The sequence below is a fragment of the Melospiza melodia genome, chromosome 16, assembly GCF_035770615.1.
Source record: "Melospiza melodia melodia isolate bMelMel2 chromosome 16, bMelMel2.pri, whole genome shotgun sequence".
Taxonomy (NCBI): domain Eukaryota; kingdom Metazoa; phylum Chordata; class Aves; order Passeriformes; family Passerellidae; genus Melospiza; species Melospiza melodia.
The window spans coordinates 11761574-11788726 of NC_086209.1; the positions used below are offsets into that span (position 1 = coordinate 11761574).

Here is a 27153-nt window from a genome sequence, read left to right on the forward strand (position 1 = left end):
GCCTGGCCCCTCAGCCGCCGCCCCGAACCTCCGCCCGTCCCGCCCGGGCTGCACCATCGCGGGCTGCTGCGGGGAGGGACCGGCGGCCCCGCTCCTCACGGAACGCGGCGGTGGCGGCGGCGGGACCGGCGGGACCGGTGGGGCCGAGCAGGGCGGGGAGGCGGCGGGGCGGGGCGGGCAGCGTGGGCAGGGCGGGCTCGGGGGCGCGGCGGTGCCCCCCCGCGCGGTGCCGCGGTGGGCGCGCCCGGAGCCGCCCGCAGGCCGGGGCGGAACGTGCGGCGGGCGGGCAGCGATGGCGGCGGCCGAGGTGGCGCGGCAGGTGCGGGTGGCGCGGGGCCGCCGAACCGCGGGGGCCGGGCGGCACCGGGGCGGCGGGCCGGGAGCGGGGGCCGGCAGCGGGCAGCGCCGGGGCGGCGGGCGGGAGAGCCGAGCATGGCCGCGGCGGCGGGGCCGGATCAGGGGGCGCCGGGCGGGCTGTGAGGGCACCGGCCTGGGCCTCCCGCGGGTTCCGAAACTCGGTTCGGAGCGGCAGCGGCGGCGGCTCCCGGAGGGTCGGGCTTTGGGGTAGAGGATGTTGGGGTCCCCCCCGCTGCAGCCCGGCCCGGCGACCTTGGGCTGCCCGCAGCGCGGCGGGCCGGGGGTCCTGCCCCCCGGTGCCCCCCGGTGCCCCCCGGTGCCCCCCGGTGTCCCGGGCCACGGCCGGAGCTGCCGCGCTGCGCGGGGCTGCAGCGCTGGGGAGGCCGGGCCGTGCATCCCTTACCCAGGGCTGGGTGCCCTCGGCATGGCTATGGCATCCCTGCCTCTCCGGGATGCTGCTCTCCTCCCAGAGAAACCCTCGGGCTCGGTGATGAGGGAAGGGGAGCTCTCCGGTCCGGCACCGTGTGCCGCGGAGGAGCTGCGGGAGCCCAACACCAGCCCCGTGTCCCCGCTGCGCTTTGTCCCCGAGGGTCCCCGGTCGTGGCACCGGCCGCTGCGGGGCTCGCCCGCCTGCCTGGCGCGGCACAAGATCCCTGTGTGTCTGTGTGCGGAGAATTATCCAGAAGAGGAGCAGAGGGAGTTGAGCCACCTCTGCGCTTGTCAGAGACATGCTAAGGAGGCATCTGTAACGCGTTTGCATGTGGAAGGGTTTTGTCTGTGGTTTGATGGGCTTCCAACTTTCATGTCCGTGTGTTAATACAGAAGTAATAGTTGAGGTGAATGCTTTCCAGTTCCGTCTTCAAAGCAGTATGTTTTAGCCTGGACCTAATCTTGCTGAACGAGTAGATGTAGCCATTACTTGCCAGTTTGTGATGTTATTTCCTCCTGGACGTACCCATTGCCTTGTATGTGACTGCCAAAATATGTAAAGTGACTCAGTTGCTCCCCTGTCTTTTAGAGAAATTGAGTGTTATGCTTTCCTAAGACAATGTACAGGAGTTTGAGACATCTGCTTGTGGCCTGGAATGAATTTATGGTACCACACAGCCTCGTTTTGGAGGCAAAAGAGAAAGCTGGCTGTGAGACAGACTTGAAATGAGTGTGCTGCAAATTGAAAATGTCCTTTTACAAACAGATAACTTGTCAGCCAAAGTCTTGGGCATCTGGTCATGTCTGCTTTGTGGAGCAGTCAGCTGTAATGTCCCGGTGGTGCAGAGGGTTCTGTGTGTGCCAGCAGGGTTGAAGGTGTGAGAGCTGGGGCTGGGTTTGGGGAGGGGCTGGGGTTACCACCCTGCCATTGTCCCAGAGAGCCCTTGATCAAGCCCACACTCACTGCAGGGATAATCTGTGAAACCCCCTTCTCCCCAGGTGGGCAGGGTGGCCTTGTCACCACCAAGCTGAGCCCCTCCTGTCCTCTGCCAGGGGGAGACGGGGGCACAGGAGCCTCCTGCCAGGCACTGTCCAGCTCTCCGTATCCAGCAGAGGTCAGAAACATTACTGAGACTGCTGGTAGTGATATGTATCTTCTAACTGCTGACTTCTCCTGGGAATGTATCCAGACTGCGTGGCATTTCTGCAGCCTTTTGTCAGGGGCATAAAGAAGTGTAATCTTAAGAGCTGTCAGAATTTGAGATTTCGGAAGCACTTGACTGTTGGTGAATGTTGAATGGCTGAGTGATGCAGTGTGTCTGGAGAGGGTGGCTGATGGCCAGGACCTTTGGTGAGACCCTTCTTGCTTTCCATGGGGTCTGATTCAAAACTATTTCCCTCCCACTCTTCTGGTGTTTTATATTCTTGATGATCTTTAATCAACTGAGCAAGGAAAAATAACAAAGTCTTTATCTAGACTTTAGATTCCTGATTTACATTTATCTCGTAGAGGATGTTTACACTGTCTGCTGGATGATTCTTTCATTACATAAGAGAATTACATACTTGTACAAGTGAGAAATAATTGGTACAAGTGTTGCTCTAATTTGCTGTTTAATCAGAACCAAATGCAGTCTGGGGAAGTGAATGCCATAACTCCAAGGTCATGGGAAGGGATCTGATGTTGTTCTGGCTTAAAGGCCATGTGAAAAACTGTGGTGTGGAAACCTGAGTTCAGGTTCTGCCTTTGCCATTTGACTTCTTGTGCAAGAGCTGTCTCAGGTTTGGGGGTTGAGCCCCAGATTCTAGGATTAAGGGCAGCAGAGGGGCAGGAGGTGGCTGCTGTGAGCCCTGGCAGCAGTGGTGGAGCTCTGTGAGTGTTGCTTTATTTGGTTTCAGTGCAGGATGCTGCTGCTGTGTTGGTTGTGGCAGTTTGGAAATCTTTCTAATGGAGTTTCCAAGGCCTCAGGGTTTGAAGTGATTCTCATTTGGGAAGAGGTGAGAAATTGTGTCAGAAGTACTACGTGTCAGTTGTCAGTGTCCTGAACAGAAACACTCAAGATGAAGTATTGTTCTGCAGCCTCTGAGAGCAGTTTTGTGCTGTGTGGGCCTCATTGGGACACTGGATCCCATGGGTTCAGAGCTGTAACATTCTTTATTTTCTTTGCTGTGCTCTGCCTGAATATCACCAAGTGGAGGCTTTGCCTTTGCCTTGGAATCCTTTCTCATCATTCTTTAGATCTGGGCACAGACACAGTCCCAATGTGCAGCGTTGACGTTTGCAGTGGGCAGCCCCATTGCCTGTGCTCTGCCCTAGCTCCACAGTGTCACCTCCTGTCCCTCTCAGGGCTCTGGGGACAGGAGGTGACACTGCTGTACCTGCTTGTCCTGCTAAGCAGATCAGAGCACAGATGTGCATTCAGCAAGATTTCCCTCTAATCGTATTTTCATCCCAGGGACCCCGGAGTGATTCAAACACCTGCAGACTAAAACTTGCCCCTTTTATGTAAACTGATGGTTAATGGATGGTGCTTTCAAGCTTGGGGTCATTCATTATAACATCTTTGTATTTTCTATATGATTTGGATAGCTTTCTGTAAGAATTAGGGTTCTGTGGCATGGAGAAGCCCTTACAAAAGGCTGTATAAGTCCCTCTAAGAAAGGAAAAAGTAAAATAGCTTCTCCAAGTGGCTGCTCCTTGCTCTCCTTACTTTCACTCTGCAATAGCCCTGCCTGATAATACAGCAAGAGAATGTGTTGCTCTTTTTGTTTTTTTAATCTTGTTTGTGACAAACACGCTTTACTTCCTCCCAAGCAACAAGAGCCCCTTCTGTCTAGGCAGGGGGCACTGTGTGTGTGTGGGGAAAAAAAGGCATCTGGTATCTTGGTGTGGTGCCAGTGTTCACACTGCCTTTCCAGAGATTCCATCTTTGTCTTCGTTCCAAGAAGATGTAACCTTAAAATAGAGAGCACAAAGGGCTCTCAGCCATCCAGCACTCACTGATGCTCCTGGAAAAAGCCTTCATGCATACAGTGGTTACACTTTGCTTACCTTGTTGGTACCTCTCTATATGTTTTAAATTTGATCTGGTTTGGAAGATGAATGATGGAAGACAGTCTTGAACACCTTATCAGCAAAAAGCTTATAACATATTCTCCTTCAGTGTGGAACAAGGGGATCCAAACCTACATTTAATATACACCCAGGATGACTAATCAGTGTGTTCATATGTTGTTTATGGTGCTGCTGTTTATATATAGCAGTGCTCCTGTACAGAGACGCCACTTGGTGCTCAAAGGCTGGTGACTTGCACTGTTTCTTGGTGGATCACACAGAAAATGTTTCTTTTCTCTCCACTGGTTTGGTAATTACTGTCAGCTTTCTGATGAGTGTCAAAGCCAGGCTGATCTTAAAATGTTATTTCTTTTTTTTTTTTTTTTTTTTTTTTCCCACTGCATCCAGTCTCTTGATGCCTTGGCCAAGGAGGCTGTGGATTTTTAGGCAGAGTAGCACAATCTACATTATGGCTGTGTACTTAACATGGAGGCTTAGCTGCTGTGACTGGAAATCCCATTTTGCAGTAGTTGTTTCCTGGCCTGTACCAGATGTGAAGCGTGGTTTAGCTGCATTGTAAAACCACAGGTGACTAGAAAAAGAACCTACAGGAAATGACTTGCATGCTGAATTCTGTGTGATGGCAAATGCCTCCTCTTAGCTGAGAGCAGCTTAACTTCCACAATTTATTTTGTTCCATCTGGATCACACTTATATTTAGGGATGAGGGGATGATTTGTTCTTAATGAGAGCCCACACTCCTGCCCACACTTCCTGGGGAGAGTAGTGTTCAAGCAGTCTTCCAGTGGTGTGGTTTTAGGGCTGGGTGTTAAAAATACACTTGATATTTGTCCTTCCCCAGGAGGTGCCTTGGGTTGTTCTCTCTTACACCTTTGTGGGCTCCGTCCCCCCTCTGTTCTTCACCAGGACCTGGGGCTGTCACTGCAGATCCAGCACTGCCATGAAATTCCCCAGGGCTGGGGTTTTGTTTGGGTGAATGCAGTTTAGGAGGGTTTGAGTCACAAAAATCTGTGTGTCTGACACTCTCACTTTCTTCTGCTTTAGCTGGTTCTGCATTACTGGGTCTCACAGCTGCACTGTCAGTAGGCAAAACCAGAATGTGCTGGGCAGCCTGAGTGCCTTCCTCATGAACATGTCATTAGGAGGGAAGGTGCTCAGGAGTTAATGAAGTGCCATATTTGGTGAACATCTTGTCAAGAAGAGTCAGACTAATACACAAAATATGGCTGAGGGGAAACATATTTACACATCACAGGCTGGTAAATATGGTTAATTATTGAAGTGTATTTGGAGCCTCATATCTGAAAAAGCCAATCCAAACCCACAAGAGCAAAACAGTAACATGACAGGAAAACATAGTGACAGGCTACTGTAGTAAATGTACTCCTTGGGGATGTTTTCCCAGCCTAAAATACCAGTGCCATTAGCAGAAGAGGGAAAACCAGTATTCCTGTCCCTATAAACAGGCTTTCAAGATACATGGAAGAATGATTGTGAATGAATAAATTCAAAATCACACCCTATAAACTACTGCCTTTTGGCTGTAGTATTTTATACAAACTGATGGAAAGCTAGAGGGGAACTTTTTGATTTTTACACTAAAATATATTTTTAAGAAGAGTCTTTACTTCAGAGAGGGAAATACCTTTCAGGGGCTGCAGGAGGACAGCTCTCCAGTACACACCAATCCAGGGGTGCACCACTGGCTCCTCACTTTGCCTGGTGCCATTTCTGAGGCTGAGCCTCTGTGTGTTGTGTTTTACTGTTGGCTGGGCAGGCTTGGCACCAAGGTGGGTGAACGTTTCTGACCCTCTCGCAGAGCCCGTGGCTGTTGTGGGCATGGAGCACCCCATGTTCTGCTGGGCTGGAGAGCAGGTTGGTGGTGCTGAGCACAGGAGGGAGCAGGGTGCAGGAGCAGCTCCTCAGGGACTCCTTTGGGTGGCTGGGCAGGAGCAGCCCTTGCCCCCAGCAGGAGGTTTGAGTACCTTCACTCCCAAACCCTCCTTGCAGGCTCCCTCAGGCCTCTGGGGTTGTGAGCACCTCAGTTCTGGACACTCTGCTTTGTTTTCCTGTAGGTACACTTTGCCTTACTGTTTCTAGCTAGTTTCTATAATTGCAGCTATGAATGGGAATTACATGTGAGTTCCAATTCACATAAAGGGAATGGTAATAGCCTTGTAGGAGGTGTCATTAATACATTGCTTTGCACAGAGGATTCTTTTTGTTGTCAGTATAAGGTGAGACTTGAGTTTCTGCATATTTTTTGAAGAAACAAGTGTTTTTCACCTCTTCATTTCAGCAGCTTTATTTGTGTACATGTTTTGCACATTTTAGTGTTATTCTGTCAGGGCTACCTTCAAATGTTTGACAAATGAAATGTTCTGTTTGTGCCTCCTGGAGTTGTTTTAGAGAGGAGTGAAGCATGCTGACATGATTGATAGATCTGAGCAATTCCCTGCTTGGACTGTGCAATTGATTGCACTGGGGAGGTGGTGAGGTTTATACAGAGAAGTGTGTTTTGCCTGGAAGTGATACAAGTGTTTCATTGTATTTCAGGGTGAAGGCTGTCGCACTGTCCCCCTCTCTGGACACGTGGGATTTGATAGTTTGCCTGACCAGCTGGTTAATAAGTCAGTTAATCATGGGTTTTGTTTCAACATCCTGTGTGTGGGTGAGTATTTCCATTTTGGGAAGTTCTCTTGCAGAAAAGTTTTCTGCAGCTGGATGTAGCTTGTAGCTTACAGCACTAACAAGGTAGCTTTGATTTGAATTTCCCCAACTGTTTTATTTTCAGTAACAAGATTTTCTGGGAAATCCCTACTGGGATTCTGCAGTATGGCTTTCTACCAAGCAGTGAAATAAAATGCCTAAAAGCACAGGCTGTTATTATGATTTTTCTTTTCCTTATATGTTTGAATTTCACATTTTTAAAAGAAAATAGGTACTTATGCCAGAGTACTTTGTTATGAGATCTTGTTTGGTTTAGTATTGAATTATTATTGTAGTTATTTTAACAAAATACTAATCATGCTTCTCTTAAATCACTAAAAGCTATTTTTTTCTCCTCCCTTCTGTGCATATTTGAATTAAGATAGTGTCTGGCCAAGCCTTAACTCTTCTGACAATTATCCAAGCTGCCATGTGGTGTGGATCACAGCTGGGGCCTGGCACTGGAGCAGGACTCGGTGTCTGTCCCTGCAGCCCATCTCACAGGGTTAGGATCCCAAATAATCTCTTCTCCTAGGTAACAGAAGTAAAACCCTGTATGGCTTTGGTACCATAGTTTAGGAAGGTTAATTAGGAAATTAAAAATGGTGAATTAATAATTGATGGTTTGGTGCTGCTGGTGCTCTGCCCTGGGGAGCAGGAGGCTGTGTGGCTGTGGCTGCTCAGAGCCAGCCCTGGCTGCAGGTGATCCCAGCAGTGCCTGGTGTGCAGGGCCAGAGCTGTGGGTCCCTCCTGGGGGCTCAGCTGGTGGCAGCCCTGCATCCACACAGAGTTTTCTGTCCCCTCCCAGGAGAGGTGCAGCTCATGGCATGGACCTGGGGTTTGCCCAGGACAGGGTTAAATTTGAAATGAGAGTAGTGGAGCAAGGAGAGGAGAGCTGAGCTCTGTTAAATGGAGCTGAGAAGACAGTTTTCCTTACAACCACATCTTACATTCCCCGGAGATGATAAACTTTGCTGACAAGTGGAGGTCACTGTCAGGCTGAGTCTGGGTGATTTCCACAGTGCATGAATGTGATATGACCTAAGGAAACTCCTGTCCCCAGGACCGAAGTCTAAAAGTGTTTCCTTTTCCACTTACTGGGCTGCAGTGTTTTTTTAACAAGTTCTAGGTGTAGCAGTGGGTGCCTCCTGTAGTTACATCTTCACTTTGATGTGTGGAGAGAAGCTGAAGGCCTGTGCTTTCTTCTTTGCAGGGCAGAAATTGAATGCAGTAATCACTTGTTGAGGTGAATAATGAGGATTCACCAAGATAAATGTATATTAGTTACTAATGTCAGTTTTTTATGAATAGTAATAACACAATCTTGAAATAAAGAAACTTTGTATTAGAAAAATATTTGCAAATCTTTGCCCCCACATTTAAACATCCTGGAGAAAGAAAACAAAAATTCCCAGTGTTCATTTATTCTATTGGATTTCACTTGTAGAGCAGAGTTTGGGATGAAAAGTTGAGAGAACAGGGAAGCAAATGAAGATTAGATGAGAATCCCATAGAGAGCCCACTAAGCATGACAGAAAGGGATTTCTTTCCCCCCATTTTTTCAGCTGTGTGTGGCATCTGTTGGAGGAAAAATCCAATGATAATTCTACTCTGTGTCATACTGGATCTGAGCCACCAATTCCTGCAGCTCTTGCTGGATAAGCCAAGGAAAGCTTCAGAAATGACTCTCAGCAGCATGTCCAGAGTGGAGCAGTTTTTAGCTCTTCTCATGCTGAAAGCTGTCTCCCCTGTAAGCCTAGAGCCAAAGCTAGAATGAATGAGAAAACCTCTCATTAAATGTTAGGGGTTGCAGATGGTTTCTCTGATCTTTTATTTCTCAGCACAACCATTTTCTTCCTGAACCTTACATGATAAATTTTTAGTTTTTTCTTGGTTCAGTGCAAAGGCTGGAGAAGTGTTTAATTGCTGAGACTTTTGTATTTCTCAGTGAGATAGGGGAAAAAGAGGAGGAACAGGCTGCTGGATTTTGATGTAAACTTTCTCAGTTTTTACCAGGGTGGACTGTAGTTGCATTAAACTAGTATCCCAATTTAAGCAGGATTTTGCCCCTTCCTGTGTCCCAGGATTTGAAGGGAATTTGTTCTAACTGGCCTGTTCAGTGCAATGAGAAAGGCTGTTTTGTGGCAGAAATACTTCTCTCTCCCCCAGGACTGTACCAAGACTGTTTGAGGTCACTGCTGTGATGTGCAGGGCTCTCAGCCTGGGGGAGGGAGGGAGGGATGTGCACAGGATTCCTGGTGCTCTCCAGCAGGCAGCTCTCTGGGGTGATGAGCTGTACAGCCTGGAAATTGCCCAGTGCTTGTTTCTGTGGTCACTGGTGCAACCAGCTGAGGAGAGAACAGTTTCTCTAATCAAAATCCATCTGTCTCCTCAGCCTTCTCCTGCCCAGAGCCCTGGGGTGGATGCCAGGGGCTGGGTGCTCCCCTGAGCTGCTGTTTCAGTGTATTTTGTGAGCCCTTGCTGCCCTCCTTGCCCCTGCAGCCCAACTTTTGCCTGGCTGTGGGGAATTGTGTGGTGTCTCTGCATGTCTGTCAGATGGAACAAACCATTTTCCCCTCTCTCCTTGAGACATGGCCTTATCAGTCTGAGTTGCCTCAGGGCTTGTCTCAGCAAACCTGCTTCATTGGATTAGTTCCCATTTCCACACATGAAAAGGCTGTGCATGCATATACATTTTCTTTAAAATTGAATTATTTGATATCTGGAGCCATGGTTGTTAATCTTGTGAGGGGCAGGTGCTGCTCTCCCATGAAAGGAAGCTCTTGTGGAAGCTGCTCCTGCCTTTGAACAGGGAAATCCTCCAAGGACTGCTCTGTCCTCCCACAGAGTCGATTGATGATGGTGTGATTGGGGCCTCTTAAATCCTGAGTGTTGTGGGAAAGGGAGGCAGTGAGCAGTTCCTTGTTTCACTTAGCACATGCTAGGGAAAAGCAAATTAAATTTCCAGGCACAAAAGGAGGAGGTACAGCTTTTGTGGTGCATAATTCAGCTCACTGTTGCAGCTGCTTAGGATGCTAAAGGTTGTGTGAGAAGAAGCCATGACAGTTCATTCAGCAGGAAGGTGCCTGTCTTGCTTTGGGGAGTTTGGAGCTTGTCCCAGCTCTGGCTTTGCAGGTGGTGCCACCACTGTTCATCACTGTGGGATTTGGTGAGGGCTCCCCAGAGCAGTGAAGGTACCACGTGCACGTGCAGTTGGAGCAGGGAATGTCTCAGGAGGATGTGTGGGGAGCCCAGCACAGCCAGGCTGTTGGGCATTAAGAATGGTTGGTGCTTTCTGAGCACTGATATAGGGCTGCTGCAAGTCCAGAACCTGCAGTGGTGGCTCTGGCCATTTTTTAAAATGTCCTTGAAAATTGTCAGATTTAACAGCAAAACTCCATCCCATGATGAAAGGTACAACACTCAAGCTTTTCCATTGCTGTCACATCTTCCTGGTGCAGAACTCTGCCAGTAAAGGTCACTCTCTCTGCCCTGTCCTCCCCAGAGAGCTTTGCCAGCCCTGTTTTGGGACAGCAGACCCTGTCGAGTTGCATAATCCCTAAGTACGGTTTTGAGATAAATCATGTGTCCATAAGCCTGACATCAGGAAATAATCTCCCTGCCAGGGATGCCTCTCACTCAGTTTGTGTACATTGCTGCTTTTTTTCAAAGTAATTCTGCCTCTTTTAATCCCTGTTCATCATTTCTGGTTTTTGGGGAAGATTCCAGTGCCATTGGCTGCAACAAGCACAGACCACTTGTCCTTTTTATCAGACCATCTGTTCCATCTGGACTTCTGTCCTTACAAGAAGCAGTTGGCACCATTCACTTCTTTCAGCCAGCAAAAAGTTGCCTCTGTTTGAGGCAGAAACTCACAGCAGATTCAAAATTTCTTCCTTCTGTCGATTTGGCCTTCAGAATAGCACTGCTCCCTATCTCTGCTCATATTTAACACAGCAGAACACTTTATTAGTGTCTTTAGTCTTTTACTATTTCATGTCACTCTGTCAGTGCTAACATTCTTTGTGCTGAGACAGTCTTTCCTCTCTACTCTGCCTTCCCTGGCAGGCTTTAATTCTGTGTCAGGTCAGTGGGGTTACACAGTGCAGGGACAGGGGTATCTGCTGGCTCAATGTAAATCTGGGAGTGCAGGCTTCACATGAGATGTCATGTTAGTGCCTGGATGTTTTAATCAGGAAGGTGTTTGGATGGGCATCTCCCACCTGTGGAAAAATGCCCCAGTTCTGATCTTCCCCTCCCAAAAGGAAAAGCTCAGTGGTGTAATTCAAAGTTGCCTTTGCTGGCCCTGTGTAGCTGGCATGAGGTGGGGTGCAGAATCATGTTCTGCATCTCTTAAACACTTCTCCTTCCCTGACAGTTAAAGTCACTCCTGCTGGAAAAAATACTTGAGATGGATTTAAGTAGGCAATGATTAACAGGTTCAGGATGTGCTTAAACAATAGACTTGGCCTCATGTGAACATCTTTCACCCACAAGGAGAGAGGCAGAAATGAGAGGTGACTTACAAGGTGCTGTCTGCCCAGAAGCCAGTGTGGTTTACAGATGACCTTGTGTGTCCTGCAGAGAGCAGCTCCCTGCCCTGTCACTGCTGCTGCCCTGTCACCCTCTCCTGTGGCCTGGGGGCTGCTCCAGGGCCTGCCAGGCTGTGGGGCAGTGCCCCAGGGGGAGCCTTTGTGTGGGGGTGATGCTCCTGCACTGCAGGGCTGAGGGGCTCCCCTACCCTGAGATGTCCCATCAGGGTTCCTGGCATTCACAGGCAGGCAGCCAGCTCACTGCTCTGTCCCACCCATCCCTTGGCAGGGGCTTTGGAAATGCTGCAGCCTTCTCAGGCTGTTTAGATTTTTGTCTGTTTTTACTCTGCTGTTTTCCTGGAATCCCTGAGAACGGCCTGGGAGGTCAAACGGGCTGTTGCTGTTAACTCTCAAAATCCCTGTCCCATCCATGGCAGTGCTCTGGTCTGATTTGTGCACCTGCTCTGTTTTGGAGGCCAGTGGTCCCTGGCAAGTCCAGGCAATGAGATTCCAGGTCAAGGAAGGGCTTGTTGGAGCAGCTTATTGTTCCAGTGGCAGAGGTAACCTTGTGCTTTGCTGAGTCCCCCTCTTGCTCTGGCCAGTGCTGTTGTAGGTGCAGCACTGAGGTGGCACGAGGGACTGCAGGCACACCAGCTCCTGCTGCTGACTCCTTCTTTTCCCCTTTGGATTGAAAACCAGATGGGTGCAAAGAGCAACTGCCCTGGTGACTGTTCTGGCTGTAGTTGGAGTTGGTTGGTGATGGAGCAGCAGCTCTCAGCTGGCTCCCAGGCAGTTCTGCAGCTCAAGGTGTACCATGACTTGGAAATGTTAATGGATCTTGCTGCCTCTGGAAAGGGACTGGATGTGTCATCCTGGCAGTCAGGGACTGCTCAGTTCCCAGAGCAGGGGATCTGGGGCTTGGAACTTGACAATCTTCCTTCCAACCCAAACCATTCTATGATTTTATAATTCTGTGTTTGCCTTGCCCTGCCATGTACTTCAGCCTTGAGTGAGGAAAATCCCTTCTGAGGCCAGAAGAGGAATTTGCCTGCTTGCAGGAGTGAGGCTTGCAGATTTGGACATTTGGACGGGGGAGGATGGGGAGGAGTTTCCCCTTCTTGAATTGGGCATTTCATGCAAGTCTGGATCTGTTACAGAGCTTTAAACTTACAAAAATAAGAAGCTCTTTTATTCTGAGCAAAGTGGGAAAATGGTGAAGTTGTTTTGGTTGGGAGCTGAGGGCTGGAGGAAGGAGGGGAATGCTCTTGCAGCCAGACACAGGCTGCCTGTGGGCCCACAGCAGGCTGGAGGAGCAGCCTTCACAGAGGGTGGGGTTCAGCTGCTCCTGAAGTTTGTCCAAAAGCCATCTGGGCAGCTCAGAAATTGCTGTTTCCCCAAAACACAGCAGCCCTCACAAGGCAGCAGACCAGACTGTGTAGGAAGTCAGGTCCTGTGAGCTCTGAGAGCTGGCTCTGTTGTCAGAGCCTGGTAAGGGAGGCTGCCCTGTGGAATGTGTGCACAGGGGATTTGTTTTATTCTTCCTGGGATGTATCTAAAACAAATTCAAGACTGGTCTCTGGGATTTGTCTCTTCCTTCCAGACAAGGGAATAGTTGCCTGTTGATAAATGAAATCTAAATAGCAGTGCAGTACTGATAGAATACTAGCAGAATGCTGACAGTACTAGCAGAACTTTTGGAAGCAGATTTTGCAATATTTTACAGCTTGTGTAGCCCCTAGGGTACAAAACCAGATATTAGAGAAAATGCCCCCTCCCAGTGCAGAAGGCTGATTGTCCAACTTGTTGTGAGAAACCAACTGCACAACTTGCTGTGGGATCCAACCAGCTCTCAGGGTTTCTGCATGGAAGGAAGCTATTTCTGTGGCTGCTTATTAGAGACATTGATCTGGAGCAGCTTTTTTTGGAAATGGCAGTGAGCCCCATTTCCTCTCCTGTTTTTTAATGAAAACAGCATCTTCTGTAGTGTAGCTGTGGGTTTAAGCAGGATCTGAACGATGCTTTCCCCTTCGCCTTTTCACCTCTTGCTTTTCATCTCTATTTTCTAATGACATTAATGGCCATTAGACTGTGAAATGTAATTTGCCCAGAATACAGAGCTCCCATTGTTCATGGCTTTCTGTTTACCAGACACTCCCTTGGGAGCATGAGATCTGCTTTCATCTGCTACAATTTCACCCCTGTTAATGTTTGGAAGCTCAAAGGCCAACCCATATTAATATTCAACAGAACGTTTCAACTCTCTTTTTCTCCAACAGGGGAAACTGGCCTTGGTAAGTCCACCCTCATGGATACCCTTTTCAACACCAAGTTTGAAGGTGACCCAGCATCTCACTCACAGCCTGGGGTCCAGCTGAAATCCAGTACCTATGACCTGCAGGAGAGCAATGTCAACCTCAAGCTGACTATTGTGAGCACAGTGGGCTTTGGGGATCAGATCAACAAAGAGGACAGGTGAGTGTGGGGGAGAGAGGCTCTATTGTGACCTGGCTTTCCTTCTCCCTGTGCCCTAGTTGGGCCTGACTGCACTGCAGTTTTCCTGCTTGCTTCTTAGGAGTTGTCCTTGTCACCTCTTTAGGTTGGGGTGTGTAGAGGAGAGGATAAAGGCTCTGGAGCGTCAGCACTGCTTCAGCTATAAAGCAGCTTTTCTCATGCTGTCAGAGCCAGTTTCTGCCCTGCTGGCAAGCTTCTGCCCAAATTCATCTGGTGGGGACACTGAAATGCTCCAGGGCATCTGGGCTTGTTTTGGTTTGTGCTGACCTCAAGCTGCTGACCAAACCACTAGTGTGGTTTAGTGTCTGCTTGGCTTAATATCCACTTTTGGCAGGGCTCTCCCATGGGAAAAGCCAAAGGAAGCACAATAAATGAGCAGTGAGATACCCTGGGGGAGTGTCTCTGGCAGCTCAGATCCCAGAGTGGCTGGACTGTGTTGGTTAAGGGATGTGCAGTTACACCAGGCAGTCTCCAAGGTGCTCTGCACAAACATTGCTGATGGGATTGGTTTTCTGTGGGTCTGCTGGATATTTTTTTTAAGTTTGTTTAAAATGCATTGATGTCCTTTACATGATAGCTCTGGCAGGCTCTGTATTTCAGAAGGCCTTGCAAGGGAATTGCAGGAATTTCCTGCTGCAGAGCACTGGGCAAAGGTGGTACTGAATGAAGCTGTGTCTCCACCAGCAGCACTTGGGGCTGTGAGAGCAGCAAGCCATTCACTCCCTGAGTGCTGCAAATGAATCTCCATTAGCCTTGCTTTAGAAAGTCTCTCACCCTCACGTTTCAGAGTATGGGAGTCTGCTTTCTCTGGAGAGGAGGGTGCATCTGCTGTCCTCTGCTAAGTCCCAGTGCTGTATTTTGACAAACAGGCTGCAAGAGTCTGATGTAGGACCATGTGTCCTTGTCAGCAGTGCAACTTTAAAATTTCTTACAGGTGGGGGAGCAAGGGAGGTAGAGAGATTTGGTCTCAGAAAGTGGAAAATGGAAAGTGAAATCTATCAACAGCTTGTTTCTTAAAAGTTCACAGTCAGACAAACCAGGGGCATTGTCCTATTTGTTTAGCTCTCTGACTTTTTAGCTTTTTTTTTTCCTTTCTCCAAAGCTACAAGCCCATTGTTGAGTTCATTGATGCTCAGTTTGAAGCCTACTTGCAAGAAGAGCTGAAGATCAGGAGGGTTTTGCACAACTACCACGACACGCGGATCCACGCCTGCCTGTACTTCATCGCTCCCACCGGCCATTCCCTGAAATCCCTGGACCTGGTCACCATGAAGAAGCTGGACAGCAAGGTTGGCACAAGGAGCTCTTACTGGGCAGATTCACTGTTTGCATAGTGGAAAGGTTGCTGCTTTTCCAGAGAATCTTGAATAGCCCTTCTGGTGGAAATGGCAGAGTTGGCAGATAATTCTGTAAATTTATTGAGCACTTACAAGTTTTTGGAGGTTGTATTGTAGACTTAGAGAAACTCCCAGGAGCAAAGTTGATTACTTCTTACCTCTGTTTTTTTCTAGGTGAACATCATTCCCATCATTGCCAAATCTGATGCCATTTCCAAGAGTGAGCTGACCAAGTTTAAAATTAAAATCACAAGTGAGCTGGTCAGTAATGGAGTGCAGATCTACCAGTTCCCAACAGATGATGAATCAGTGGCAGAGATAAATGGGACAATGAATGTAAGTGCCTCAGTTCTTCCTCCTCTCCCAGAACAGCACTGTCAGCATAGGGGTTGCTGGCCCATATTGGGATGTTTCTTAATCTACTTTCCCTTTCATTTTGTTTCTTAAAAACATGATTTCACGAGAATCTCATCCTTGTAATGTCATCCTAGGCTAGGAGAGCTTTGTGGTAGGCTGCTGCCTCTCTGGTGGGCTTTTCTAGTCAGAAAACAGACTTTTAATACCCTCCTTGTCCTCATGTGTATCTGTTGAGGGACCTATAAGAAATCACTGTTTAAATCCTTTTCAGCTCAAGGGTTTGTCATTATTCCTGTCCTATACATCACCTGGTGGTCTTCCAGTGGCAATGAATTACACAGCTTAACCTGCAAGGTGTGAAAAACAGTACACAACCTGGGCCAGACAAGCCTTGAGGTGCCTGCAGGTTCCCAGTCAGGCTCTGGCCTCCCCAGCATCATGGGTGCCAGTCTGTGGCTCCCTGAGGATGAAATAAACTGTCCCTTGCCCTTCTGGCAGCACATCCTGAGCATGGTGCCTTTATCCAGAAGGCTTTTCACAGGAAATCAAGTAGGGGAAGTTGATTGCTTTACTGCTGTGGGTGTGGTAGAGATCTAGCTGAGGTGCATTTGTGCCACCTCTTGATTAAGTATTAATAGTTGTAGAGTGTTCTGCAGAGGCCTGAAAGAAACATGAAGTTTGTCCTGATGTTGGAGCTGTCAGTGGTGGTTTCCTGGTCACAGCAGTTCAGTGTTAGCCCTTCTGAGGGTGGAATGAATCTCTGCTTCTCTTTCCTTTCAGCCATTTACTTGTCTCCTGGGAGGGAACTGCTGTCTTGGGTTGCAGACATTCTGGGCTGTGTCAGTTGTTGCACAGACAAATCAATTCTTACATCCTCTATTATAGTCAGAATTACCAGGTTTATGGGGACTAAGCAGGCCAGAATTTGACCAAGGCAATTTTGCAGGTCTGGAAAGCTTGTATCCAAATACTGATATTATTAGAAACATAAGACCAACATTACTCTTACTCTGTGTGTGTCACATGTGAGAGCAGGGGGCTGAGGAATACAGGGGGAAGAGCCCATCTCTGTCAGTGCTTGCTGGCAGTTTTGCTTTGTTTGCAGTTTGACTGTGTGAGCCACACTCTGAAAGCAAAAACATCATCTCTGAAATCTTTTGCTTGTTCCCAGCTGTCATAAACTTGTCCAAATTTTTTGATAACCTGTGGAATTCACGTCCTGCTCCTGACAGCAATCCAGGGTCTCTGAGCTTCCATGGAGTTGGCTTCCTGAGGCCCTTTCAATTGTGCAGAATTGGTGCACTTTAAAAGCTTTGCCTAACAAATGTCACTTCACAAAACTCAGCAGGAAGGGTTGGTGCAAGGAGCTGGGAACTCAAAGTGCTGAAGCTTTGCACTTGACTTCCTTGCAGCTTGGCAGAATGCAGTATAGCTCTAGGAGAAAGGGAGGTAGGGAGAAATCTCACTCCCCCAATGCAGGAAAGTACTATGGCACTGTCTGGGGGGTTTGCTTGGCTGCCTGAGTTTTGAAAATGAGAGGACTGTGAGATCTTCAGAGCCTAGATAGGTCTTGGGAGGGTTTCAATTCCAATTTTACTGAGCTTGCACTGGGCAAGTCTCTTTTTGCCTTCTGCAGAGGTCATCTTTACTAAGAAGTGACTGTTTCTGATTTCTGAGTTTTTGAAAAGCAAATCCCTCTTGTTGTTAGTCAGCCTTTGTGTAATGTGGAGTGCATATCTCAGCTTGAAGAGTGTGACCTTGGGTGACACTGGACACAGTGGCTGGAGACATGTTCAGCCCTTCCTCAGCAGGGCAGAAGCAAGCAGGGAGGAAGGAGCTGTTACTCCAGGAGTGAAGGACGGACTTCCATCTCATGATCTGATGGAGCAAGGTGTCTTGTGCTCCAGCATGAGCTGAAGGAATGGTGGGGGGATAAAATCAAGAAGGCTCCAAGACCTCTTACCGGTTCTGTGCTTGTGCAGATGTTCTCTTCAGGCACGGCAAGCCCTGGGACAGCAGCGCAGTCCGAGCCGCAGCCCTCTGTTCCAGCTGGCTCTCTGATGCCAGTCTTGCACTGGCTCATCTCACCTGAGACTCTGTGGCTGGGAGGATCAGCCAGGTAGAGGACATAGAGTGGTAGCACTAACAAGGTTTTCAAAAAAGGACCCACCCTGCTACCCCTTGTCTTGGATTAGTGGCCAGTGACTAGACTCCCTGAGATTAGCATGTGCATAATGGCTGTGTTGCTCAGTGGCTGTGCCCATCTCTGTGTGCTGCTGCTCAGCCAGCTGTGAGAGGGACTAACATGGATCTCACCCAATGTGTTCCAGGCCCATTTGCCATTTGCAGTGATCGGGAGCACGGAGGAGCTGAAAATAGGAAACAAAATGATGAAAGCTCGTCAGTACCCTTGGGGCACAGTGCAGGGTGAGTTCAGCCCTGGGATTTTCATGGCATGAATGGTGACACTTGTGCAAGTGGGCTCTCATAAAAACAGCAAAAGCCTGCTGGATATGATTATCCATGGGGAATTATCTTTTGTTAAATCCTTGTGCCAGGCCTATAGTGCCAGTTTTCTCTGCTTGGAAGGGCTGTTAAACCTGTTGGAGGAGTAGACAGTTGAGGAATATGGGAAGAGATCTCAGTTTGTGTCCCCATTTTCCTCCTTCCCGTGCATTCCTGCAGTGGAGAACGAAGCTCACTGCGACTTTGTGAAGCTGCGGGAGATGCTGATCCGCGTGAACATGGAGGACCTGCGCGAGCAGACCCACACCCGCCACTACGAGCTCTACAGGCGGTGTAAGCTGGAAGAGATGGGCTTCAAGGACACTGATCCAGACAGCAAACCCTTCAGGTGAGATCCCTGCAGGAGACAGGAGGGCTCAATAGAGGCATTGTTGGATGCACTGCGTGCCTCTGTGTGTGTGCGTGTCCTTGGGGGAGCATGGAAAAAACCAATGCAGCAAGAAAAACTGCCAGGTCAGATAAATCCAGACTTCAGCAAAGCTCTGACTGGGAGAAGGTGAAAATACAGAGAGGATGTGCAGGACTGACTGTGAATCTGCAAGTATGGGAGAGAAATGTCTGTGCTGCAGGAAGACAGTGATGCCTATTTTGAGCTTACCTAGAAACAGAGGCCAGAGAAAGTTAAAAGGATAAAAGTGGATATATTTAATGAAGGGCCTCCAGGTACATTAAGGGCAGATGAAGCCTCCCCAGGAGGCTGCACCCAAAATGGACAATGGTCACGAGTTTTTCAGACAGATGTAAGTTTGGTCTATTTACATATCAGGCATTAATCCTCCAATTATGGCTTCAGGTAATGAAGTCATAAACACCCAGTTTGCTCCCCCCAATTCACTTTTTTTTATACGTTTTGGGGCCTGTAGGGTGTTCTTGGATCTCAGGCCCACAGGGATTGTTTTGTCTGACCAAAATGTGAAGACAGTTAACTAACACTTTGTATGGAGTTTAGAATTATGCACTAATGCAGTACAGGATTTAAAAATATAAAGGCTGAAACCTTAAGGCATCAAAGGCAGTGTTCCTCTGAGCTAGTGTTTGTTGCCAGCTGGTCTCTTTGAATTTCCCAACATTCAACATACAGAGAAGTGCCAAAAATCATTGGATAAAGAACACCTTGGGCACATGTGAGTAGTGAGTAGCAAATGTGTTGTGTGCAAAGCATAGTCATGGTGAGGGACTGATTTCAGAGGGTCAGGGAAGGCAGTTTGTCCCAAGTCTTATCACTGGACTTCCTTTCCTTTTCAGCTTACAAGAAACTTACGAGGCCAAAAGAAACGAGTTTCTGGGAGAACTGCAGAAAAAGGAAGAGGCAATGAGACAGATGTTTGTCCAGAGGGTCAAGGAAAAAGAAGCTGAGTTGAAGGAGGCTGAAAAAGAGGTAAAGACTGCAGTACTTGTGTCTCCATCTCCATGAGTGATAGATTCACTCCTAAGTAGGTAGTTGTTGCCAAAGCACTTTCTTACCAAGAAGTCTAACTTGGATGGGGATGTTAAGGTGTTCAGTTCGTGTTCAGTTCAGGACAAAACTGAATCACAGTGCTTGTTCTGTACAACTTACTGCACCAGGAAAGGACCAGAGTCTTGATTCTTATGGAGAGGTGCAGTGGTAAAAGCCAAGGAGAGAAGCAGCCCTTGAGGTGAACTTGTTTTACAAAAAGTACACCCATACAACTTTCACAGCATTGTGAAAAATCCATGAATTTACTGACCTTTAAAGAGGAATAAGGCAGAGACCCCTGAAGATGGATTAGGGTTTTTTTTTACACTTATGCTCACCCAATCCTCTGCACTGTTCTCAGTCTGCACAATGATGCATTACTGGAACACTGCCTGTAAGTTGTTGTGGAAGGAGGCTGTTCCCTGCCCTTTGTCTGGTAGTGCCATGTCCTGCTCACCTCTCTCCTTTCTTTTCAGCTGCATGAAAAGTTTGATCGCCTGAAGAAATTGCATCAGGATGAAAAGAAGAAGCTGGAGGATAAGAAGAAGTCTCTGGATGATGAAGTAAATGCATTTAAACAAAGGAAGACAGCAGCTGAATTGCTTCAGTCACAGGCTCAGCAGGCTGGAGGATCACAAACTCTTAAAAGGGATAAGGAAAGGAAAAAGTAAGTTGCCAACCCAGAGGTATTTGCTTTTAGTAATGATTCTCCTTCACTATTTTTCTGGGTGTTCATATCTCCCTCCAACATAGCCAGTCCTTATCAGGGGCAGGCTTGCAGCCAGATTTAAACCCCAATAAGGCTGAGCAGTATCTGGAAGCATGTAACATCTGCTGTCATCCTGAAGAGCAGGGAGCAGTACTAACCTCCCTCTTTGCTTTCTGACAGCATGGGAGAGGATGAACTTGTTTTTATTCCCCAAGAGTCCCTGCTCCTCCCTTGGTCACTCAGTGCTTGTAAAGAAGTGGAACCATACTAGCTGCCAAGGCTAGGGTGTGGGTAGCAGGGGTGTCTCATCACCCTCAGAGAGGAGTGTGTTTTAGCTCAGAGAGGAGCATGTTTTAGCTCAGGTTCTTACTTGTTCAGCTTGGGAAAATAGTGGAAATTATTCAGGCAGACTAACAGTCTTGAATTCTGGAATCTGCAGAATGAAAGACTGCAAAATGAGGGGACAGGTCATGGCACCTTGTTAGCACTGGTACTGTTCTCTCATCCTAAATCAGCTTTTTGCCCTCCCCAGCAGCAGTGGGAGATACTGCATGGCTGTAGCAGGGGATCCCAGTGCCAGGGACTGGTGTGACAGGATCCAGCCCCCCTTGTCAGGGACCTGTCTGCAGTGCCTGTTCTGGGCTCCTGCAGCTCTGCAGTTGCTCAAGAGCAGCCAGCAGTTCAGTGAAACAGATCTCCCACTTGTCCCAGCACTGAGCAGTTCCCTTCCCTCTCACTGACCACATTTCCCAAAAGGAGCACTGTGCCACCTTTGCAGGTGTGCAGAGAGACAAACAGGGGTTTGGTTTTGCACCACTGCCATAATCCCCCCCTGCACAGCCCTGGGGCAGTCCTTGCCTGCTCTGTGCAGTCCTCAGTGCATGAAGAAGTGCTGTTAAATTGGACAGTATGGGGCATGCCCAAAGTGCTGGCAACACTGTTTGTCAGGGAAGAAACCTGTGACTGTTAAGCTTGGGATCAAATGAGACAGAGGAGGAAAGACCCAATTACAAGAATGAGATCCTGGTTTAGTCTTTTAGTTTAGAGCTGAAGCTGCTTCAACATGAATGTTCTTTGTGCTGAGCAATTAGTGCTGCACTTTTCTCACTCGCCCATTCCTTTTTCCACTGCCTGTTTTGATTTGTTCATTTGAATCACCTTCAGGGGGTTTTAATATCTTTTCATACTGAGGAGTCTGAGACTGACTGGGGACAGACTTCTCTCTCCAGGCTGGACTGTGTGAGGAATACCCAGCTGAGTTCTTTCCTGCTTACAGCCCTTACACATCTGCTCTCTCAGGACTGCAGATTTCAGCCTTGAGATCAGTCAGGGTCAGGAATGCAGAAAAAGGAGGCAACAGCCTTATAGTATCAGCAATTAGTTGCTATGTCCCAAGTGAAACTCTTGGTCCTTGAAGTGGTTCTCATCTCAGAACATCTCCTTGACACCAAGCATGTTGATGTGGAAAAGCTTTAGTACTGTCCTTATCAGTTAAGGGCACAGAAAACTCCCTGACAGAGATAGGTCAGTGCTTCAGTAAGGCTTGGGAAGATAATAGGAAGCTTCTTTGGCCTCTGGGAAAATTGCTGTGCTAGAAATGGTGCTGCTTTCTTTGCTCTGTAACTGCTCCAAGTGTCCTTCATAGTGGATTTCAGTACTTAGATCATATTTTTTTCTTAACAATCCATGAATTTTGCAAGCTGGAGCTTAATTGTAGCTTGTTTACTACTGGCTGGCAGTACAATAACCTTTTTCTTTCACAGGTGACTTGTTTAAACCCAAACTCTGTAATTTTCACTAATCATGACTCAGTTTATTTTTTGTTGTTGTTGTTACATCATTATCATCATCATCAGGCCTCACATGTGTGCTGTTTTACAGTTAGCTGCTGTTTGGCTGCATGGTGCATGAGGCACATTGTCCTGGTAAGCGTCATTAACTCATAGAGCCTCACAGTGGGATCACTTTTTCCTAAAAAATCAGACCCTGTGCAAGTCCTGAAGCTTATAAGTATTATCTCTGTCTTCCCCTGCTTTCACCCCACTATATGTGCTCTACCAGTCAGTCTCTACCTGTGCAGTTGTAGAAAAAGTATGTAATTATCTTTAAATATTCTGCAAAGTTTAATTCAGAGACTCAGGATACGGAACACAGAAAATTAAGGATTATATCTTCTTCCTTTTAAATCTTCCCAGCACTTCATTGGCTCTGTTCTCTTTATTCCATGTCCCTTAAAAATAAATTATATTCTTTAATCACACAGGCCACGTTGACACTATGGCAACAATTGCTATGGAGATGTGGTGCTGATGACACAGCCCAGCAAGCCATGAAATGTCTCTCTCTTTCCTTGCTCCTCCTTCCCTCCCACTCCTCCAAGCTGTAATGTTAACTTGTGGTTACAGTGAAGGTAGATGCAGGACTAGTTTGTGTCATCCTCATTAGGGTTATTAGTTAAACTGCTAATGACTAATAAGCAGTTGTGGTCTACTTACAGCTAGGTTGAGTGGGTTTAATTGAGCATTTTTAATTTGCTGATGATTCTCTGGGTGAGAGGAAGAGGAAACCTCCCACAGGAATGTCTTGCTTCTTGACAGAGCAGGAATACTCATTATCAAGACAGTGCCCCAGGGCCTGAGGTGCACAGTGCCCTCTCAGAGAAGGGACCCTGTTGGAAATAAACTATAAAACACCCTAAAAACTCATCCTTGAGCCCACCCTGCCCTGCAGACAAAGCTAAGACTTACATTTTCTCCTGGATAGTCCAAACTAAATTACAGTCTACCCTTCAACTGGGTGAAGCTGATTCCAGGATTCCTTCCCTCTTAACTCCACCAAGGGAAATGGCAAAGCAAGCAAACATGCTGCCAGTGAGAGGCATTGGAATGTCATTTAAATGGGACCTTCCACTTAACAGAAGAGCCTCAGAAGGGTCTTGCACTGCCTCAAACTGGCACTTGCAGTCAGCTTGAGCTGCCCGGTTGAGTGAATGTCTCTGCTGCCAACGGTAACTGTAGAACAATGGGAAGAACAATTCTCTGCTTATCAGGCTCTGAATGTGGAAAAATAAGCTCAAAGAATAACAGTGTTCATTCTGGTGGTGAGTACGAAGGCACAGCTAAAGTGCAGCTAGAGTGAACATTACTGATTTTTGTTGGTTTTGGATTGCTTTTGGCAGTCCTCATAACTGTACACTGTTGTGTGCTGGGCTTTGGATCAAATGAAGTTCTTTGTTCCCACTACACAAATGCAGACAGTGCCTTTTTCAATGGGCATTTGTCATTGCTAAATTAAATATGTATATGTGGTACTTTTCCAGGATTTAGAAAAACACTCTCCATATTGATCCATAAAGTGTTGCAGGGCTTCACTGTTTTGCAAGGATACAAACAAGTCACAGTTGATGAGTCCTGTAGCTTGCAAAACTGTGAAAGGATTGTTTTAGAGAATAAATTTGGTTCATCCCACTGCTGAGAGAGTGTGTGTGTGTGTCTGCATAAAGCATGTTTTGTAGTCAGATTAAACCTTATTAACACTTAGCAACATTTTCTTTTGTGTGTGTGTGTGCCCATTAGAAAAACTTGTATTTTTATTTTGTTTTTTTTGTCATTAATCCATAAAACCATTAACCTGCCTTTTTCTTTCATTTTCAGTTCGGGTTTCCTGTAGAACCTTTCCCTTGGCCCCAGAGGCGAATGCCCCACCCTCGGCTGTGCCTGTTTGCTCACCTTTCCCACTGCCCCTCCCGCGCTCCCCGAGGGCTCACACAGAGCTCTGGGCTGTTCCTGGGGGGGACCCTGCTGGCCAGGGGGGCTCTGCCAGCTCCCTCCTGCCCCTGGGCAGCAGCAGATGCCCCCTGCTCCTGGCCAAGGCTCCCTGTCCCATTGCTCAGCTTTCCCTGCTCCTGCTGTCAGAGCTGCTCGGGGGTGCATTCAGCTCCTGCTGGGGTGGGATGTGCTCTCTCCAGACACTGGCTGCCCTCTCCCCATGGTAATTTGCTGTTCCTAAGGCCTCATTACCCCCTCTGCTGCCATGTGTGACTCAAATAACTTGCAAGAACTTTTTGTAAAACTTGACATCCTCACAGGCATGGGCCTGAGTCCAAACCTCTAGTTCCCAGGCTTGAGGAAATCTCAAATTTGGATCCATGGTTTGCAACTAAGTGTTCTCTGAATGCTGCAGGGGTCATGAAGGATCTTTTGCCTGGTCTCCCTCTCAGTGTGCTGACCTGGATGCACATCCTGGATCCAATCTCAGGGAAAGCTGGTCACCTTGCTGTACATATCAGTGTTTCTGAAGAAAGACCATACTGTTTCATTGACTTTCTTCTCAGTGATTCCAACAATTTCTGGTTTTAATGCAAAAAATACTTTTATATTTTTTTTATCTGACATCTCTTTAGAACTGTACAGATGTTGACAGGTTTCTTATATTTTCTATTCAGCAAAAGCCTTGTTTTTATTGCAAGATTTGCACTAAAAAGGAGGGGGTTTTGCTCACTGGGCCAGGAGCTCACTCTGACCAAGTGCAACTGTGGTTTGCCTGCAAGTGTCTGCTCTCTGTATTTCTGGCTGAGTTTTGTTTTTAAATAAAGAGTTCATCAGACAGTGAATTCTGGTTAACATTTACTTCTTTTGTTTTTTGTTTTTTTTGCCCTTCTTTTTCAGTAACCCATGGCTCTGTACTGAGTAATTACCCCTGAATACAAGGCCTGGAATGGACCTTCATTTACTTGTTAAATCGGAGGGTCTAATAAAACATGACAGCATTTCAGCTGTGACCTTCCCAGGGCGTTATCCTTGCTCTCTCCTATGTCCTCGTTGTGATTCTGTCTCTACTATGTACTGGTGGTTATTGCTTTTATTAAACAATGTAAAATTAGTCATAACAAGTTCTGGATGCTACAACTTTAAATCCTGCCATTTTTCCCCCCATGCAATTAATGGATTCCCCTTTTTCCTGGTCTCGTTCCACCCAGCTAAATAAGGGATATGGAAATAAGTTCTGTGAGTTATTTTTGCTGGCGAAATAACAGCACAGTTTAGATATATTTATTGATGACATTAAAATGACAACACCATCTTAGTTTAATTATCACATAGCTCAGAGATAAAACACTCATTTCTCATTCTATTTGTTGTCATTTTCATGACATCATCTGTCTTTTTTAATTTGCTTTTTTTTCTTTTGCTAATTCATGCTATCTGAGGACTAGCATGTAAATCCTGGTTCCCATTTCAGACTTGTTTGTTGTGGTCCCATCCTTCAGAGCTCTGTGTGTGCTGAACCCTGCAGAAAGATCAGATGAGTGCTGCCAGCCAGCCTCCACACCCCCCCAGATCTTTCAGGAGATGAGCACACTCAGGCCTGGCCCTGGTGGTGGTGCTGCTCAGTGCCAGCTGCTGCTGAGGTTTTACCTGCTGGGGCTTTACTGAGCAGAGCTCTGTGGTGCCAGGGCTCAGGAGCAGTCACAGCTCAGGCTCAGCCTGGTCCTGCTCACAGCAGCAGCCCCAGGTCAAACCATGGCTCCCCCTTCCCAGCAGTCAGGGCAGCCCCAACTCTTGGTTGCAATTATTTTCTCAGGTATTCTGTTTCACCACAAATACAATTCCATTTCCCATAGAACTCTTTGTGTTTTGTTTGGGATTTTTGTAGCAAGTTGAAATAATTTGAATATTTTCTTCTTCCTCTGCTTTTGAATGTTTCGCTGCTCTCAAAACCAGTCAATATTAATCTGTCAATTATTTCTAATTATCTGCTAAAGGACAAATGAATGTGACATTTTTTACCATACTGCAGGTCACTGTCTGTTCTTCCTGACCATTTGCTTTATTACAATGTTATTTAAAGTTATATGAAATCTTTATAAAGACTTTAAAGGAAGAAAGGTTTTTACTTGTGTGATTTTGCTGAAGTACTTGAGATACCACATGGAGGTTCCATCTCTCCTCTGTCAGCTGTTTCCATGTTGCATCTCTTTTTCTTGCTTTTTGAATGTCTTTCCCTTTTTTGCTAATCTTCTGTTTTTTCTCTTTTTTCCCCTTTTCTCTCTCTGTAGCTTTTTTTAATCTGTCTTCGCCAGCTGCACTGTGTCTGAGGGAGAAGACTGCCACTTCTAGAAGAGTCTAAGGGTCTTATGTCTGGGGAGGGGGGAACAAATCTTCAGTGTTAGTGTCTTGGAAAGAAGCTCTTTTACTGACTTGCATGATACTTAAAATTGAAATGTCTTGTAATTTGTGTGACAAGACAGGGCGATGGGGGAACCGATGACCTGGAATTTTGAAGAGCTACAGAAATGTGATGTTGGGACTAATGATGTAGCGAATACATTTTCAAACGTTGTTATGGGCATATGTTTTTTCTAATGTTGTCTTTAATAATATAAATGTCACGGGCTTCCCTGAGGTGGGAAGCCTAAGGAATATTTTCAATATGCCGGTGGTTTGATTGGTTTTGGAAACCTTGCATTCAGAGTCAAAGCAAATACAAACATGGTGCAACTTGCTCTGTTGGCAGCCACGAAATATTTAATTTTATCAAAGAAATAAAGTAAGAACTGTGTGTTCTCACTGGTGTCCTGCTGTGTCTCACCATCCTGTTAACAGAGCCCCATTGGCTGGTGGATGTGAGTCAAGTGGTGCTTTTTCCTTCCTTACCCCGCCTGCTCTTGTTCAAAGTTAGCGGCAGCCGGCGGGGCGGGCTGAGCTCCGTGCCCGCCCTGAGCCCGGGCCCCGCCGCTCCCCGCAGCTCCCCGGGCCCCGGCCCGGCCGCCTTTGCTGTGCACACACGGACAACAACGGCACCGGCACCGGCACCGCGCTCGGTACCACACGGCAACGCCGAGGAGCCCGCACTGTTCCGCTGTCACCTTTCTAACTTTCATGTACATTTGAAATAAAAAACACGAAAGCCAGCGCGGCTGCTGTGGTGTGTGTGTGTGTGTGTGTGTGTGTTTGTGTTTTTGATTGTGCATTCTAGTGGGGAGTGGTGTCTCTGCCCTGGAGTGCTGCCAGTCTCAGAAGTGATGTGATTTTAGCTGTGACAGGTGTGTCCCAAGGGCAGTTGTACACCTCCATTTCACCCTATTTTAGCTTTTCCTCTCATTTTCTGTGCATTTCACTTACTTGGCCCTTTGGTATTTAGTTTAAAATTTGGGCTTTTGCTTGGCTTTC

General features: G+C 47.3%; 1 protein-coding gene across 7 annotated transcripts; it reads left to right on the top strand.

Moving 5' to 3' along the window:
• Positions 1–255: 255 nt before the first annotated feature.
• On the top strand, positions 256–26550 carry SEPTIN6 (septin 6). 7 transcript variants are annotated; one of them, XM_063170633.1, is made up of 11 exons: positions 256–319; positions 6419–6533; positions 13380–13575; positions 14717–14903; positions 15126–15287; positions 17639–17735; positions 17994–18162; positions 19080–19212; positions 19749–19939; positions 21863–21906; positions 24649–25076. In XM_063170633.1, the coding sequence occupies exons 1-10, from the start codon at positions 293–295 to the stop codon at positions 21864–21866; spliced, it is 1281 nt and encodes a 426-aa protein (XP_063026703.1). In that variant the 5' UTR covers positions 256–292; the 3' UTR covers positions 21867–21906; positions 24649–25076. The 7 variants fall into 7 exon arrangements, with proteins under 7 accessions (XP_063026703.1, XP_063026704.1, XP_063026702.1 ...); XM_063170634.1 differs by lacking the exon at positions 24649–25076 and adding an exon at positions 24164–24593; XM_063170632.1 differs by lacking the exon at positions 24649–25076 and adding an exon at positions 23635–24144.
• Positions 26551–27153: the final 603 nt, after the last annotated feature.

What these genes read in the sequence shown, in the direction of transcription:
- SEPTIN6 (XM_063170628.1), top strand. Translation starts at nt 293, where the DNA reads ATGGCGGCGGCCGAGGTGGCGCGGCAG. An exon ending in CCCTTGGGGCACAGTGCAGG is followed by an intron (nt 17,736 to 17,993) that starts GTGAGTTCAGCC and finishes GCATTCCTGCAG; the next exon opens with TGGAGAACGAAGCTCACTGC. An exon ending in TGAAGGAGGCTGAAAAAGAG is followed by an intron (nt 19,213 to 19,748) that starts GTAAAGACTGCA and finishes CTTTCTTTTCAG; the next exon opens with CTGCATGAAAAGTTTGATCG.